General features: G+C 42.2%; 1 protein-coding gene across 2 annotated transcripts in view; it reads right to left on the reverse strand.

The window, feature by feature from the left end:
- Positions 1 to 14,183, reverse strand: part of SHTN1 (shootin 1) — a 52,903-nt gene that overhangs the window by 2,315 nt on the left and 36,405 nt on the right. Inside the window, exons 12-16 of one of the 2 annotated variants that reach the window (XM_056494881.1) lie at positions 13,221 to 13,303; positions 10,258 to 10,367; positions 9,583 to 9,636; positions 6,703 to 6,823; positions 6,004 to 6,187 (exon numbers count right to left, since the gene is read on the reverse strand). In XM_056494881.1, the coding sequence (XP_056350856.1) occupies positions 6,004 to 6,187; positions 6,703 to 6,823; positions 9,583 to 9,636; positions 10,258 to 10,367; positions 13,221 to 13,303 (552 nt within the window). Of the gene's footprint in view, positions 1 to 6,003; positions 6,188 to 6,702; positions 6,824 to 9,582; positions 9,637 to 10,257; positions 10,371 to 13,220; positions 13,304 to 14,183 lie in introns of both variants that reach the window. The other variant, XM_056494880.1, reaches the window with a different exon arrangement.

Consider the following 14,183-nt stretch of genomic DNA (forward strand, 5'->3'; position numbering starts at 1 on the left):
AAAGCCTGTCAGCCCAGAGCTTGAGCCCCCAGAGCCTGAGCCTTCCAAAGCCTGTCAGCCCAGAGCTTGAGCCCCCAGAGCCTGAGCCTTCCAAAGCCAGAGCCTTCCAGAGCTTGAGACCCTAAAGTCTGTCAGCCCAGAGCTTGAGCCCCCAGAGCCTGAGACCCCAAAGTCTGTCAGCCCAGAGGATGAGTCCCCGGAGCCTGAGCCTTCCAGAACTTGGAACCCCAGAGCCTGAGCCCCCCAGAGCCTGAGCCCCTAGAGCCCAACTTCCCAGAGCCTGAGCCTTGCAGAGCTTGCACCTCCCTGAACCTGAGCCCCCAGAGCCATCAGTGCAGTGCCTGGCTCAGAGCCAGGCAGGCTCAGGGATGGCAGCCACACTGTACTGCCCATCCTTAGGCACAGCCTTACACACCACCATGGATGCACAATCCACATCCCCAGAGCCCAGACTGGGTAGGTGCTGAAATCCCTCAAGCTGGAAGGTCCTACATGCTCTGTAGGCTTATCCACAGCCTTCCTGCCCCCACTTTTTCCTTTTTTTTCTCCTAGATTTTCATGCTTATTTATAAGGAATAGTCCTCCATACTGGTAAGGTAACACTCTTGAGAGAAAAAGGCAGAATCATCTGGAGGCCAGAGAAAGAAATTCAGCTACAGGATCCATCTGCCATGAGCTGCCCTTTACTGTGACAGCCTTTATCCTAAAGAAAATGACAGAAGAAAGAGTTTACCCCACTCAATAGTTGGAATATTGGGTGGGACTGCACCAGCTCCCACCTGATGGGGAGAGAGTAAATGAACAGGTTAAAAACAAAAAAATAATCACAGAAACAACAGTTGCTGCACTTTCCATTTTAGAAAGAATTTACTCAGCTCGCTGCTACAGCGCTGGATAGAGCAAATGAAATTCCATGTTCAAGCTTTAATTACAAGAATTGTCTCTAACATTAGAATTTTGGTATAAGTTAATTAATGCAGAAATTGGCACTAATAGATACAGTTTCAGACTCATTTGATTATCATCAGAAGCTAGTGATTTCAAAAGGAAAATAATGCTTATTTTATGCAAAAGTTGTCAATCATTCCAGAAAAATACAAGGTGGGGTATTCTGAATGTTACAGCAAATTAAACTTTTTAAAGCAGAGTAACCAGAAGAGGGTTATTTTAAAAAGTGCTACTTTTGAAAAGCTGATTGCCCAACACTATAAAAATGGTCAAAGCCATAAATGCCAAGTTCATTTTTATTTCACTTTGGAGGTAACTATCTTTCAAATCCCAACAGCTGGACTATTTAATACAATCTGGTGAATCAAAGTATAATTCTTCACTGGGCTCACAGTGGGGAGTCTGCATTAGTGTATGGCAGCATTCCAACAACTGATGCACAGCCAAACGCTCTGAAGTCTGTTTCATTTATAACAAAAATGGATAAAATGGCAATCATATTTACCACCTTCAAAGGACAGAAAAATGAAAGATGTCGATATAAAGTAGTTTAACGGAGAAAACCGGTGATTAAATCAGTGTTTGCAGCATAAAAATAAGAATTACTATCCGACTTTGTTGTACCAGTACTGCCTTCTTCAAATCCTTCACACTGGTGCAGCACCAGCCTGACAATGCTGCTGTTACAGCTGAGGCATTGTTAAAAATTATTAACCCTATTTATCAGTTATTCACAGCTTACTTCAACAGTCTGTCAAGAGCAGAATGTTTCAGTGTGAAGAATGAACATAATTTTGGTGCTCCTTTTCAAAAAACAACATCTATTCGTACAAATAAAGCTGGGAAAAGCAATGAGTAAAGATAGAGTTTGCCACAGCTCTGAAAAACTCAATTTTGTCCAACCAAGTTATTTATATTTAGTTCTGTGCAAAGCTCTTCCCTCATTGAGACTGTTAATGCTGTTATCAATATTCTTGTTATTTGTCCAACTGTATATTTAAACCAGAAACTGAGACCCTAGTTCTACTGTACTCATTCACACATAGTTGTTCACAAGTCTGCATGTGTTTTTTTACGACTAAACACATTAAATCTGCACTGTGAAATATGGATTTAGATGATAAATGCATTTGAGATTAATGCTATGGGATATGCAATGTTCCTTGCTTTGTTATGTAAGAGTATCAGAAGCAATCTGTTCTGTTTATATGGTTACAGAACCTACAAAAGGTGTAAATACTAAAGGGTTACTAAAGTCAGTGAAGTAGCATTGCTGTGACCTTTGCATAAAATTTACAGTAGGAGTACAAAAGGACAAACTAAGGATCAGATTGTCAACTGAGACTTGGATTTTCTTTGTTTCCTCTGGTAATATTAGAACCTTGGCATTATTTACCCTGGGTCAGTGTTCTATTCATGAAATCATTGTAAAATCATTGTAATATGTAAAACAGAAATTTTATGTCAGCATTCACTGACAATAAAAGCAAAAACTGCAGATGTGTCTATTATTTCAGAATTCTTAACAAGGCAGGAGAATAAACCAAAGAAGACCACAGGCTAATACTGAGCAACAGTAAAAAACACACCAATTGCAAGGTTGGAAGGTCTGAGATGAACAAAGAATTCCATCACAGTATACCAGTATTTGTTCAACTGTGATTACAGGGAATATAAACAGTGACACTGGTGATTTGGCCCTCTGTTCCCTACTGATAGTACCAGTGCTACCTGCAACACCAGACATCTGTGAAGGAAGTGCAAGAAACCTTCTCCATTTCAGAATGTCCCTGTTAAACCCAGCTGAGTGCAAAGGTGGTCAGCATAGCAGCCAGCAGAACAGAACTGCAGGTGCTTCTTTTGGAAAAGCTCAAAAACATCAGAATATTTACGTAAATGAAGAATCTTGGAGAGCTTCTGCTGCCACTGAGAGGGCACACAGAGTACAAGCTAAGAAAAATGTCTCAGAAGCTTTTAAAACAGCTAAAACTGAGGAGACCTCCAACTTCCAGAACATCCCATTGTTTTCTTCATCTGTTGTTTAAACTAAATTGCCCATGTTCAAGCTGCACTGGAAAACCTTTGCAGCTCATTCCAGCTGAGGCTGAGCTGCTCCCTGCAGAGCTGGTAGATGATTTGGGGTACTAAGATTACAGCCAGGAGAGGGAGGACAAATCCTTTAATTGTATAAAATCATCAGATTAAGACTAACCACTCTGTCAGCAGAGGACTCTGCACCCCAGAAACACAATGTTTAAGTGCTGAAAAAAACCCCACCAAACAGCCAAAATCCTGGGGGCAGAGCCAGACACACCTTTCCCTTCTGTGCCTACACACTGCAGGGGGGCACGGGAACTCTTTGCTCCCAAGGAAAATAAAGTGTCATCTCTTCTAAGCAGCTGTCCCAGAATTACACTCCTGCTGGGCTAAACACTGGGGAAGAGATCTGCAGAGGAAGTTACCTGCACACTGAGGTAAGGCCCCAGTTTCTCTACAGGACACACATTATTGGTATGTCCCCCCTAAGCACCACCTCAGCAAAATTTCACACATTCCAAACCATCTCCTTAATGGCTTCAGACACACAAGAACCTCTTGCACTAAAGTAACACCTCACCTAGGGGTTCTAAACTCAGGGTTTCTACAGTAAACTGTACATTAAAATCTAGGTGAGGATAGAAGAATAAACCCTGCCCTGCAAGAGACTCGTGGCAATTATGAGACATGCAGTCCTCCCCTGTGATGGGAAAGGTTTGCTCTGCTGCTGCAAACAGATTGAGAAGTCACACCTTGGCTAGATTTAAAGGAATTGCAAAAGATGAGGGAGCTGCATCCTTTAACCTCAGGTGGGAGGGAATAAGGGGGATTTCTCATGCAGGGTATCCAGTCCAGCAGGGCACTGTGTGCTCAGTCAGCACGGGCTCCTTCAGGGAATGGAGTGGAGCAACAGGAGCAGAGTGTGCAGGGAAGCAGCCCCTGCTGCAGAGCACACAGCTCAGGGTGACTCACTGAACCAGCTCCCATGTGCCCCCCCAGGACATCCAAAAAGGCTGGATCACATGCCCTGGTTCAGCTTCACTCGTGCAGTGAATCCAGGATCCAGGATGCACTGAGAACACAAAGCAAATGCAGACAATAGTGAGATTTGCTTCAGAAGTGCTCTGCTGATCCAAACTGAGCTGCTTCCAGGGAAGCCCAGGAAACTGCCTAATTACTGAGCCAAGTTGTCAGAGCTGCTGGCCAGATGAACTCCCCTCTGCTCCTGCTTCCAAGGAGCCCTGTTCCCAAGAGTGCTTTCACATCTCCGAGACTGGAGGCTGCTTCTACCAACCTCTGCTGTGAACAGGACCCAGGAGAGAAAAGAAAAGCAACTGCTCTGTAAGGTGGTGTGGGGCCTGCAGGTTATCCCTGCTCCTCCTGCCAGCCTGGCCACACAAGAGTGGGAGAGCCCCAGCAGCTTCCCTCTCACTGGAAATCCATCCCCAAGGATGAGTGCTCCCAGTTAAGCAGGTTTACACCAGTGACTCAGTGCAAGGAAGCCCTGCAGCACTAAGGACTCTGGCCCACCACATTTGTTTTAATGCTTTAAACAGATAAATTAAAGTGAAATGTGTCTTTCAGGATGTCACTGAATAGGCAAGCTGAGAAATAAATGGAGCTTCACATATGCTTTTATAACATATAAACAACTGTGACTGTCAACACAAGATCCTTTTCACTGTCAATTCACCACGCATTCTGTGAGACCTTGGGCCCTGCAATTATTTCATTTCCTTTCTTGTAAATGCAATTTCCACTTAGTTCAGTGGAATAAAGGTACACAAAAGGTGGCAGGAGTTGCTTGTATTTTCTGGTTTGTTCAAAATTGTAGAAATCCACAAACTACAGACACAATTTTCAGGAACAGCCTCACCTTTCTGTCAAGGGTAGGCGTTCAAGAAAATGCAATGGCATTATTCACGTCAAAACAACTGTTGAAAATATCTTGATCTTTCTGATTAAATTAAAATGAAGATCATTTTTCTTCTAAGGATACTTAAATGAAATAAAAGGGGAAAATACATATGATTGAAAATGGCATTCTGCTTTTAATTCTCTGTGGGAATTAAATACAACTGTAGAGCACAAAAGGAAATTGGGCTCTTTATCCACTCAAAAACAAATTATGAAAGTACCTGCATAAGAGTGAAGTATCAGTTCATAAAAATAGATGCAAACTGAATATTCAGCTCCTTTGTCATGACTTCCTCCTCTGAACAAAGAAATGGAGACTTGCTAGAATTGGTACTGGTGGCATTTTCTAACTGACAGAGCAGGAAATCAGAAGTTAATTAGCCATAACTACAATATTTTGCCAATCTGATTTGTCTTCTCTCTTTCCTTCTCTTGAAATGACAAACTGGCAAGGCAATCAAAGCAAGTACACAGCCTAACTCCAAAAGGAACCTGGTATTGCTGGAGAATAAACAAATCCTCCAGGGAATCTGAAATAATAATAAATACTGCTTGAGTTGGTTTAGCTCAATTTGCTGCTGCCCATCCATGCAAACACAGAGCTTTTCTTTTCCTTAAACTTGTAATTTCAAGGCAATTCAAGATTTTTACCAACAAATTTTTAAGAGTAATAGTCAGGACTCATTTTGGTTCAACAGAAACTGCCCTGAACATCAGTATATAGACCAAGATGACTCACAGGATTGTATTTTTTAAAATATTTGCTGGAACTACTTTTAATCAAGAGTTAACAATATAAATACCATTCCTCTTCAGAATATGGAAAAAACCTTCAACCTTGTAATTCTTCAAAATCTCTTGAGGGCTTTTTTTTGACAGAGAAGATGAACATTTTTTGAAGAATGTTCACAGGTTTTAGAGGGAAAGAACTTCATTACAGATAATTTAATTTCTCCTTTCATGAGACTGCAAATTATTTGGGGAGCCAGTGGTAAACAGCTGCAGACTGTACATTTATCTTGTTAACCAAAACTGATATTAAATAATTTTCCAAATGCACCAGCTAAACACATCTTATCTAGAAATCCATATTCTACTTACTGTAAAGTAGGCTTGGAGCCCGTAGCACCCTTAGGCTGGCTGGGGACAGGACCTGAGTTGGGTACTTTGGAAGTGAATTCTGTCTCCACATCTTTATTGTTCAATGCTGCCTGTGGGGCACTGGCTCCTGAACCCAGCACAGGCAGAGACTTTGATTCTGATGTGGCCAAGATTCCAGTGGGACCTAAAATCCAAAGAAAGTTTAATGCTTCTGTTATCCAGACTGGTCTAGAAACAGCACAAGAGTAGAGCAGAACTCAAGCTAACTGGAGAAATCAAGATGGAATTTTAATGAACAGCATCTAGTGCAAGACAGTATCAAAATATCAAAGCATAGTGTAAAAACTGCAGACCCCTGGCCTGCAGAGATTAATTCAAATCACCAGTCCTAAATCTCATTTCTCTGGCTAGTATTACTTTCAAGAGTATTGTCACATTAGGTTCAAGCAATAACTCCAGCAATAACATCTGAAGTCCAGGATGGAAAGAGGAATCTGAGTGTGTGCAGAAAATCCTGACAGAAGCATCTCTTGGAGAAGATGGGGTGAAAAGCAACAGGTGAGACAGGGAAGGGAGTCACTGCAGAAGAAGGTGAAGCTCTCCATAATGGCTGCAATGGCAGTGGTAGGGAAGAGAATGTAAAGCTTCAAGAGTCAATGAGGAGAGAGGAAGAGGACTCCTCTGAGGTGCAGCACTTACTGCCACTGTCCTGGTCAGTGGTGACTTTCCGGCGGCGCAGGACTCGCTCCAGCTCTGTTTCACCGCTGTCTGCTTCAAGGGACTTCAAGCTTCGGGAGCTGGTGGATTTATTCAGTGTTTCCTACAGCAAGAAGAAGGCATGAGAAACTCTCTGAGGACAGACTATGCCTTGCCAAGCAGCTCATGTGCACAGAATCTTCAGAATCTTTCACACTGCAGGTCTAGAGCAGCGTGCCAGGCTCTTCCATTGGTACAGCAGGAGCATCTGGGACCTGCTCACCATCCCACCTTACTTGGATCAGTGATGTAGGGATAAACCACACTTACTACACATTAGGGGGTTGATATCAGGCTTAAGAGAGATGGCCTGGCCCTGCCACTAATGAACAAATTCTGATGTTTGCAGGGAACTGCCAACCTCCTCCCTCTTTACATTTGAAGGATCTTAAGAAGCTGCTAAAGAGTTATCAAGCACATAATCAACCTTTGTTGGCAAAAAGCCAAAGATCCATCTTTTACTGCTCCAGTGGGTTTTATATTTTAGCATGGTCCTGTGTTGCTGCATCCTGGTGTATGCAGGTATCTGCACAAGTCAGTATCTATCAGCTACAGCTGCAGCATATTATATCCTATGATGCAGCTGATCTGCCATAAACCTCACCCTATGTCCATGTGCTTCAAGGCTTCTCTTTTGCACAGAATTAGATCTCAAGCTGAAACAGTTTTTTATACATACAGAACATAAATAAATGCTATTACTGCCTTGTATCAAGGCTAGCACGTGGTATCAGTGAAGCTGCAAGTCCAGGAGCACTTAAAGTGGGAAGAAAAGAGGCTTTAAGAAAAGCCTGAAACCTCACAAACTTGCCTACAGGCATTTAAACAGGCATTTAGTGCATGCTGCATGCATTTCTCAACTCACAACAATTAGCTGCTGGTTCAGAATCTACCTCATTGTAAAATTTGCCCAAAATGTTTATAATGCAACTGGAAATTTGGTACCCATATACTATTTTATTGTCCCTCTGAGTCTTCCCATTAATCTTGTTTATTCAGCTTTCCAAAACATGTCAGACTCATACAGCACTTTTCCAGACCATAAATAACATTCTGCTGATATCTTTTGCTGATGAGCACATAACTTTTGAGCAAAAATAGCCAAGGACAAAAGCAAATATCACTGCAAGTTGCAAAAGCTGTGCTATTTTCAGGAGCCCTGCAAAGAAGCACTTAATTCTTCCCTTCTACCTAGAAGTAAAAAAAAATTCCTTTCAAAACTGTTTGAAATTTAACTGAGCAGGTTATTCATTAGTAGTATGCTTCAGACCTGTACAAATGTACGTGCACAGAGCAACTTAAAAAGAGAGTCACTCAAACTCTGGAATTTGCACAACATAAATGTGTTTTGTTTGTAACAATTATATGGAGGTCTACACAAAATGCATAATTAGCATAGTAACAACAAATGTTTACTCCATCACATTCCACCCCCATGTTTGTTGTCTGACTGTGCATAATCACTGCTCTCAAGAATAGACTGGAGCTGCATTTTGTACAGTTTGTCTTGCACTGCAAATGCCCTGAAAGGCTCAAAAGCAATGAGCCTGACACAGAAGTGCAGTGCCTGCAGGTTTCTCCCTGCCCCCTCTGAAGTGCACAATCAAATGTCCCCTGGTGTCAGTGACACAGTGCTGAAGAAATAAACAGCTATTAGAGAACGAAAGGACCCTGGGCAGGACAGCTCTGTCCAACCCTCACTGCTCCAAAGCACACCACATCCCACTTCTCCTGTGATTACGGAATTCTGCTTAAAGCACAGTCTCAGTCTGCATTTTATTCCTTTCCTATTTACCACCACATTTAATTATGTGTCCCTCTAATTAGGGCTCAGCCTTAGGGTGTGGTGACTCTCTAGACCATTTCTTCCCTTCTTCCCCTGCTTTCACATGACTGGAGAATAGCAACTTTAACACATCAATGGTGCCCCACTGGTGATTTTAAATCACAGCAGAGGCTGTGGCTACACTCTGCTGTACTGTCCTGCATCCCCCAAAACACCACTGAACTGTTTTTTGTAAGGGCTTTTTAACCACAGGATGATGAGAATGATTAGCTTCACCTTCTGTAGAGTGGAAGTGAAGCATTTTGTTTCAACACTGGCAGAATTTCACCTGACATGCCAAAGTGGCACTTCAAAAGCTTCAGGGTTAAAGAAGTCAGAGAGCAAGAACTACAGCTCCTTCTCACTGATACAATTTTAGCTCTTGTGAAAAAGAAGCAACCAGTTAAAAACAAATAATGCAACACATGAGTAAAGGACACAACAGGAGCAAACCCAGCACATTGCTCTCAGCTGGACCAAACATGGCTAATGTTTTTATTCTGTGATAAAGGGTTATGTGGACAGCTACTCAGAATCCATCTTTTCTACATATAAATGCAGACAGGCCTGAGTTATGGCTTTATTTAAATTTTACCTAAATTAACAAGAAATCTGGTGCCACAGGAAAGAGACCAGTTGATGAGGACAACTCTACATCTACTCTGTGTGCAGTCCAGGGGCTTTACTTTGGACTAGATACAGATACTCAGCTGCCTCTCCATCTCCACTCTGAGTATCTGGAAAGTTTCCAAACAACCTGTGGCAGACACAGACCACAAAATCCCCTCTAGTGGCAGGAGCACAGAAACCCAGAGCAGAGTGCAAAAACAAATTCTCCTAGCAAGACCAGAATTAATCCTTAAGTCAAACCAAAGTCAAAGGTGGAATTGAGGGATTTGCTCCAAAACTGCTCTTTGGCTTCAAACCAAAATGCAGAAGTTTCACAGAAGGCCCTGTCAGCTCAATGAGAAGAAAATGAAATATGAACGTTCTCTTACCAGAATCCCTTTTAGTTCTTTCATTGCACTTTCAGAGGGCTTTGGTGTTTCTGGCTGTAAACAAACACAACACACAGATGTTAAAAGCCACAAGAAATGGCCCAGGACAGCCTCTGTACCTGCAGACAGACCTGACACAGGGGGTGCTGCCCGGGGCTGTGTGACATTCCCCTGTCCCCTCCTCCCGTGGGCTCAGGGCTAACACTCCATCTGGTTCCTTACTCAGATGAAGAAAAGAGCCTCAGCTCTGAGCATTGTGAATCACAGATTATACATAAAGATTATACTCTTGTGAAGGAGGCACGCAATGTTCTACAGTAGCCACATTCAGATAAGTGTTGCATAAAAGAAAAATAAAAGTGCTAATGCAGTCTACTTGAAGATACCTTCAGCCACTTCAGGTATTCCCTCTGTGCTTTTTGTTTCTTAGCAGCTGTTTGTTTACAAGCTTCTTTTCTGTGTCATAAAAACTGGCCTTTACTTACTTACTCCTGCTTTCATTTTTTTTTGTTCAGGTACATGCTGCTCTAATTCATTTTATCCAAAATCAAGCAAAGTAAATGAGGGGAGGAAAATGTATTCTTCTGAATATTTAAGAGAAAAGTTTATTTCAGTGTAAATTAGCTGAAAATACTGCACTTAGCTAAAATTATTGGTCTGCTACTTATTCCAAACCTTTGTTTTAGGCCTGCTTGACTGGTTGACTGGTCTCAGGTGAACTCCCTTTTTAATCCTGTCCATCATTTCTTCCACAGCTTGCCTCTTCAGATCTGTAACTTCTTCACCTGCTAAAGAAGTCAAAGAGCAGATCACATTTCAGACAGGAACTGCAAAGAAATGGTACAAAGTAAAAACCATGTTCTTGTTCTGGATGCAGAGATCTTTGCCATCAGCTCAGCTGTCCCAAGGATAAAATGACACACTATACTGAGGATCCTGACTTTGCAAATGCCCAAGTGCAGAAGTTTGGACAGAAGCAGGGCCCACATCCAGAAAAATGCAAAGCTCCTGAACTGTTTGGAACTGCAAAAGCTCAGTGCTCTAGGCTGAAGCACCAGGGACTGAAAGATCACAGCTCTGCCTCCGCTGTGGCTCAGCAGAAATTTCCACAGCTGCACTGACATAGGAGGAGCTGACAGTGCCCCATGACAGTGACTCCCAACCACATCTCCCATTTCACAGGGGTTTGAGGACCTGGCTGGAACAACACACCAACACCTCAGCCTGAACTAAACCCAGCCCTTCAGAAACACTGCATCAAGTTAAAGGGAAAAATAAAATACCATGAAAGGAAATGGCTGCTTTTTTCAAGAGATCTGGTATCAGGACTGCAAAATATTCAGATGACATGGGAAGCTCTGTGATGAACCAAAATAATACCTGTTAACTTATCAGCATTCTGGATAACAAAAGAAAAGACCCTTAACATACCAGAAAGGGGAGGGGGGAAGAGCACTTAAAATACTTGGAGAAACAGGGTTGATGCTATTCAAAAGTGCAACCTTGTACCTTATGTAAGAGGAATTTTAAAAAGACTTCTGCTCTCTCACTTGTCAGGGTACTATTGATGATTCATAGAAATGTAGTTTCTGTATTCTAAGCTGATTTAATGTCAGGCTTTAATTTCACAAACAGACTGTTTCAAATATAAAAGCTTAATTGGTGGTATGGGATAGAAACCACTCATTCTACGTCCTTAACAGTGATCAAAACAAGCCTCAAGTCTGATATAATAACTAGATCAAGAAAGAACTTTCTCCCTTTTTAAAAATTTTTATTTTAAGAACAGTTCAACTATTAAAGAGGAAAAGCAGTTTATATGTAATTGAAGAAAGGTCAGAACTGTTAGTTTACTGAAAAATAATTTAAGAATGGGGAGTAGAGAACTTGGAGTGAATTTCATAGTATTTCCTGCAATCACTGTTTGTGACATCTCAACAAAAAGGTGTAATCAAAACATCTAGGATGCTTCAAGGTAAGGAACCCTGACAAATCAAGGCACCATAATTGGACTTGTACTGAAAGGTAAGATTGACTCTTCATCAGAGATCTGGGTACAAGGTCATCCCTCTAACTATTCTATCCACACCAACAACCTTGTTTCTCTCAGACTGGTAACCAGTTCCCAGAAATTCCCCCAGGGACCTGCCCAAGCCACTCCATTCCTCAGTTCCTCACCTGAAAATGGGAGGAGTAATGCTTTCCTTCCCCCACTCCCTGCCTGTTGGTTCCATGCAACAATCCAGCCTGACTTACATACCATTAGTCTGCTAACAGCAGGGGTTTCTTTAACAGTTATATCCTATAATTTCAGCCAGGTTCCCTTCTTTGTTTAAGTGGCAGTAAATGAGTTAAGCAATTCACTACAAACAAACTCCTGCTGTTTCAGAAGGAAGAGAGAAACAGCAAGAAAACCCTTGGTTATTTAACTGGCAATGCCTGTCTAACTAGCTCCGACTCTTCAGGCACTCACAGCCATTTGTAAATCTGTACTTAACTCCTGTTCTCAACCTACTAAGTTTCCAGCTTCCATTAACAACAATAAAATGCAATTTCAGATTTTACTTTGCATGCAGAGCCACCTTAGTGCAAGACTGTTTTGTTTTAGGTTTTCAGTGTTATTAAAGGATTAGAATTACAGTCAACTCTGAGTGGTAATTTCACCAGATATGAATTGAGGGATGCAAACTGAAGTATTTAACAAACAAGCTCTGTGGAGAGGCTCTGGACAGAAGAAATTGCTGTGTGGAAGTTCAGAAATTTCCCTGTATTATGCTGAATATAACCTGCTCTCTGTTTAATGCTCATAGGTTTGGTCTTCTGCCTCTTCCAGGTATCCTGTGGAAGCACAAAGCCCTGCACATGCTGCAGCTCAAGAAGGAAGATTAGAACTTTTCTCCAGTTACAGCAAGTGCTAGGTCTTCCCTCGAGGTTTTCGACCTTCAGCCTCAAAGACTGTTCATACTCAAATCCCCAGAGAAAAAGTAAATTGGATGCTGATAACCAGTTCACCTGTGGAGGCAGAGATGGTAATGAGGGCCACACAAATTTACTTGGGGTCCTGAGGAAGTTGCAGCAGAATACAGAATGTTTCAGTTGCAAGGGCCCTGCAGTGACCATCTGGTCTGACAGCCTGACCACTTCAGGGCTGACCAAAAGTTAGAGCATATTCTTAAGGGCTCAAAAAATTACAACCACCTCTCTGGGAAGCCTATTCTAGTGTCTGACCATTCTCACCAAAAATAAATTCTTCCTTATGTCCAGTCTAAGCATTCCTTGATGCAGTTTTAAACACTCCCATGTGTACTGCCACTGGATTCCAGGGAGAAGAGCTCAGCACCTGAAGTCTCAGCCTTTTCTCTAAACCAGACATGCCCAGAGTCCTCAGCCACCCCTCACAGAAGCAGCAAAGCTACAGCACCAAAGACACCCCTTCCCATCTTGGTGCACATATTCCTGGGCTGCAATCCCATTTCTGCACTGCAAGGCAGAGGAATGGGCTGGGACATGGACAGCTGCTGCTGCTGCTGCCAATCAAAAGCATCTGAACCACCATCTTCACATCTCCAGCTCCTTTCCAGCAGCTTTTCCTGCAGTACCAGGGACAACCCACATGGCTTGAGAAGGATGAGCCATACCTGATTCCTGCTGAGGAGGTTTCTCCTTCTTGCTCACGTTGGTGTTAGAGTGAGATCTCTTGCGAATCATTGACATGAGAGACCTTGGGGGAAATGAAAGTGCAGATTGTCATTCTGGCCTGGGTCACCCACTGTCAGAAAGAGCCTGAACATGACACACCACCAGCCTGCTGATTACACAGCCTCTCACAAAAGACTCACTTAATGGTTCTTGAATGCAGATGCACTGAATTACCCCCCACAATGCCTCCCATCAAAATGCACCAGAGAAATTTATTTCTTTTTAACAAGCATTAGGCACAAATCAAAACACTCCAGATTTGAATATTAAAAGCCAGTGTCTCATTGTGACACATGACAAACAGAAGCTGTTCTGGCATGATAAACAGAAAGAAGAGCTGTAGATGTTGAAGTATTGTTCTCCAGAGGACACTTAAATATGGTGATCAGTATCTGCTCACCATTTTCAAGTTTGTAATCTTCTTACAGTGTCAAGTAATTATCCACTCACTATATTCACAATGTAAAAGTCCACACCAGCAAAGGATTCATTTTCAAAAACAAGAACAAGCTCCTGTGCACATCTGATGTGTCAGTAAGGCAGTCACTCCCTACTGAACCTTATTCCTTACACAGAGAATGACATCCCTGCCTAAAAGGTCAAAACTCTGTCCCAGAAAAATGCAGCATCCATTGCCTATGTTCTAAAACAACTTCTATCCACACATACAGTGCATGAGGATGTCATCTGACTTTGCTACTACAGGGCTTAAAATTAATAATTTCACCTACTCCAAACGGTAAAGGGCACTAATTTACACAAAAAATCCCACAACAGCCCTACACAGTTAATTCATGCTGTCAACGAGAAAGGAGCAAGCAGGCCAAATGAGTTAATGGACATAAAAGAAGCAAAGTCCAAACTCAATCTTTCTGAACATGTTTAGTTTCTAAAAACAATGC

The sequence above is a fragment of the Oenanthe melanoleuca genome, chromosome 6, assembly GCF_029582105.1.
Source record: "Oenanthe melanoleuca isolate GR-GAL-2019-014 chromosome 6, OMel1.0, whole genome shotgun sequence".
In the NCBI taxonomy this organism is placed as follows: Eukaryota; Metazoa; Chordata; class Aves; order Passeriformes; family Muscicapidae; genus Oenanthe; species Oenanthe melanoleuca.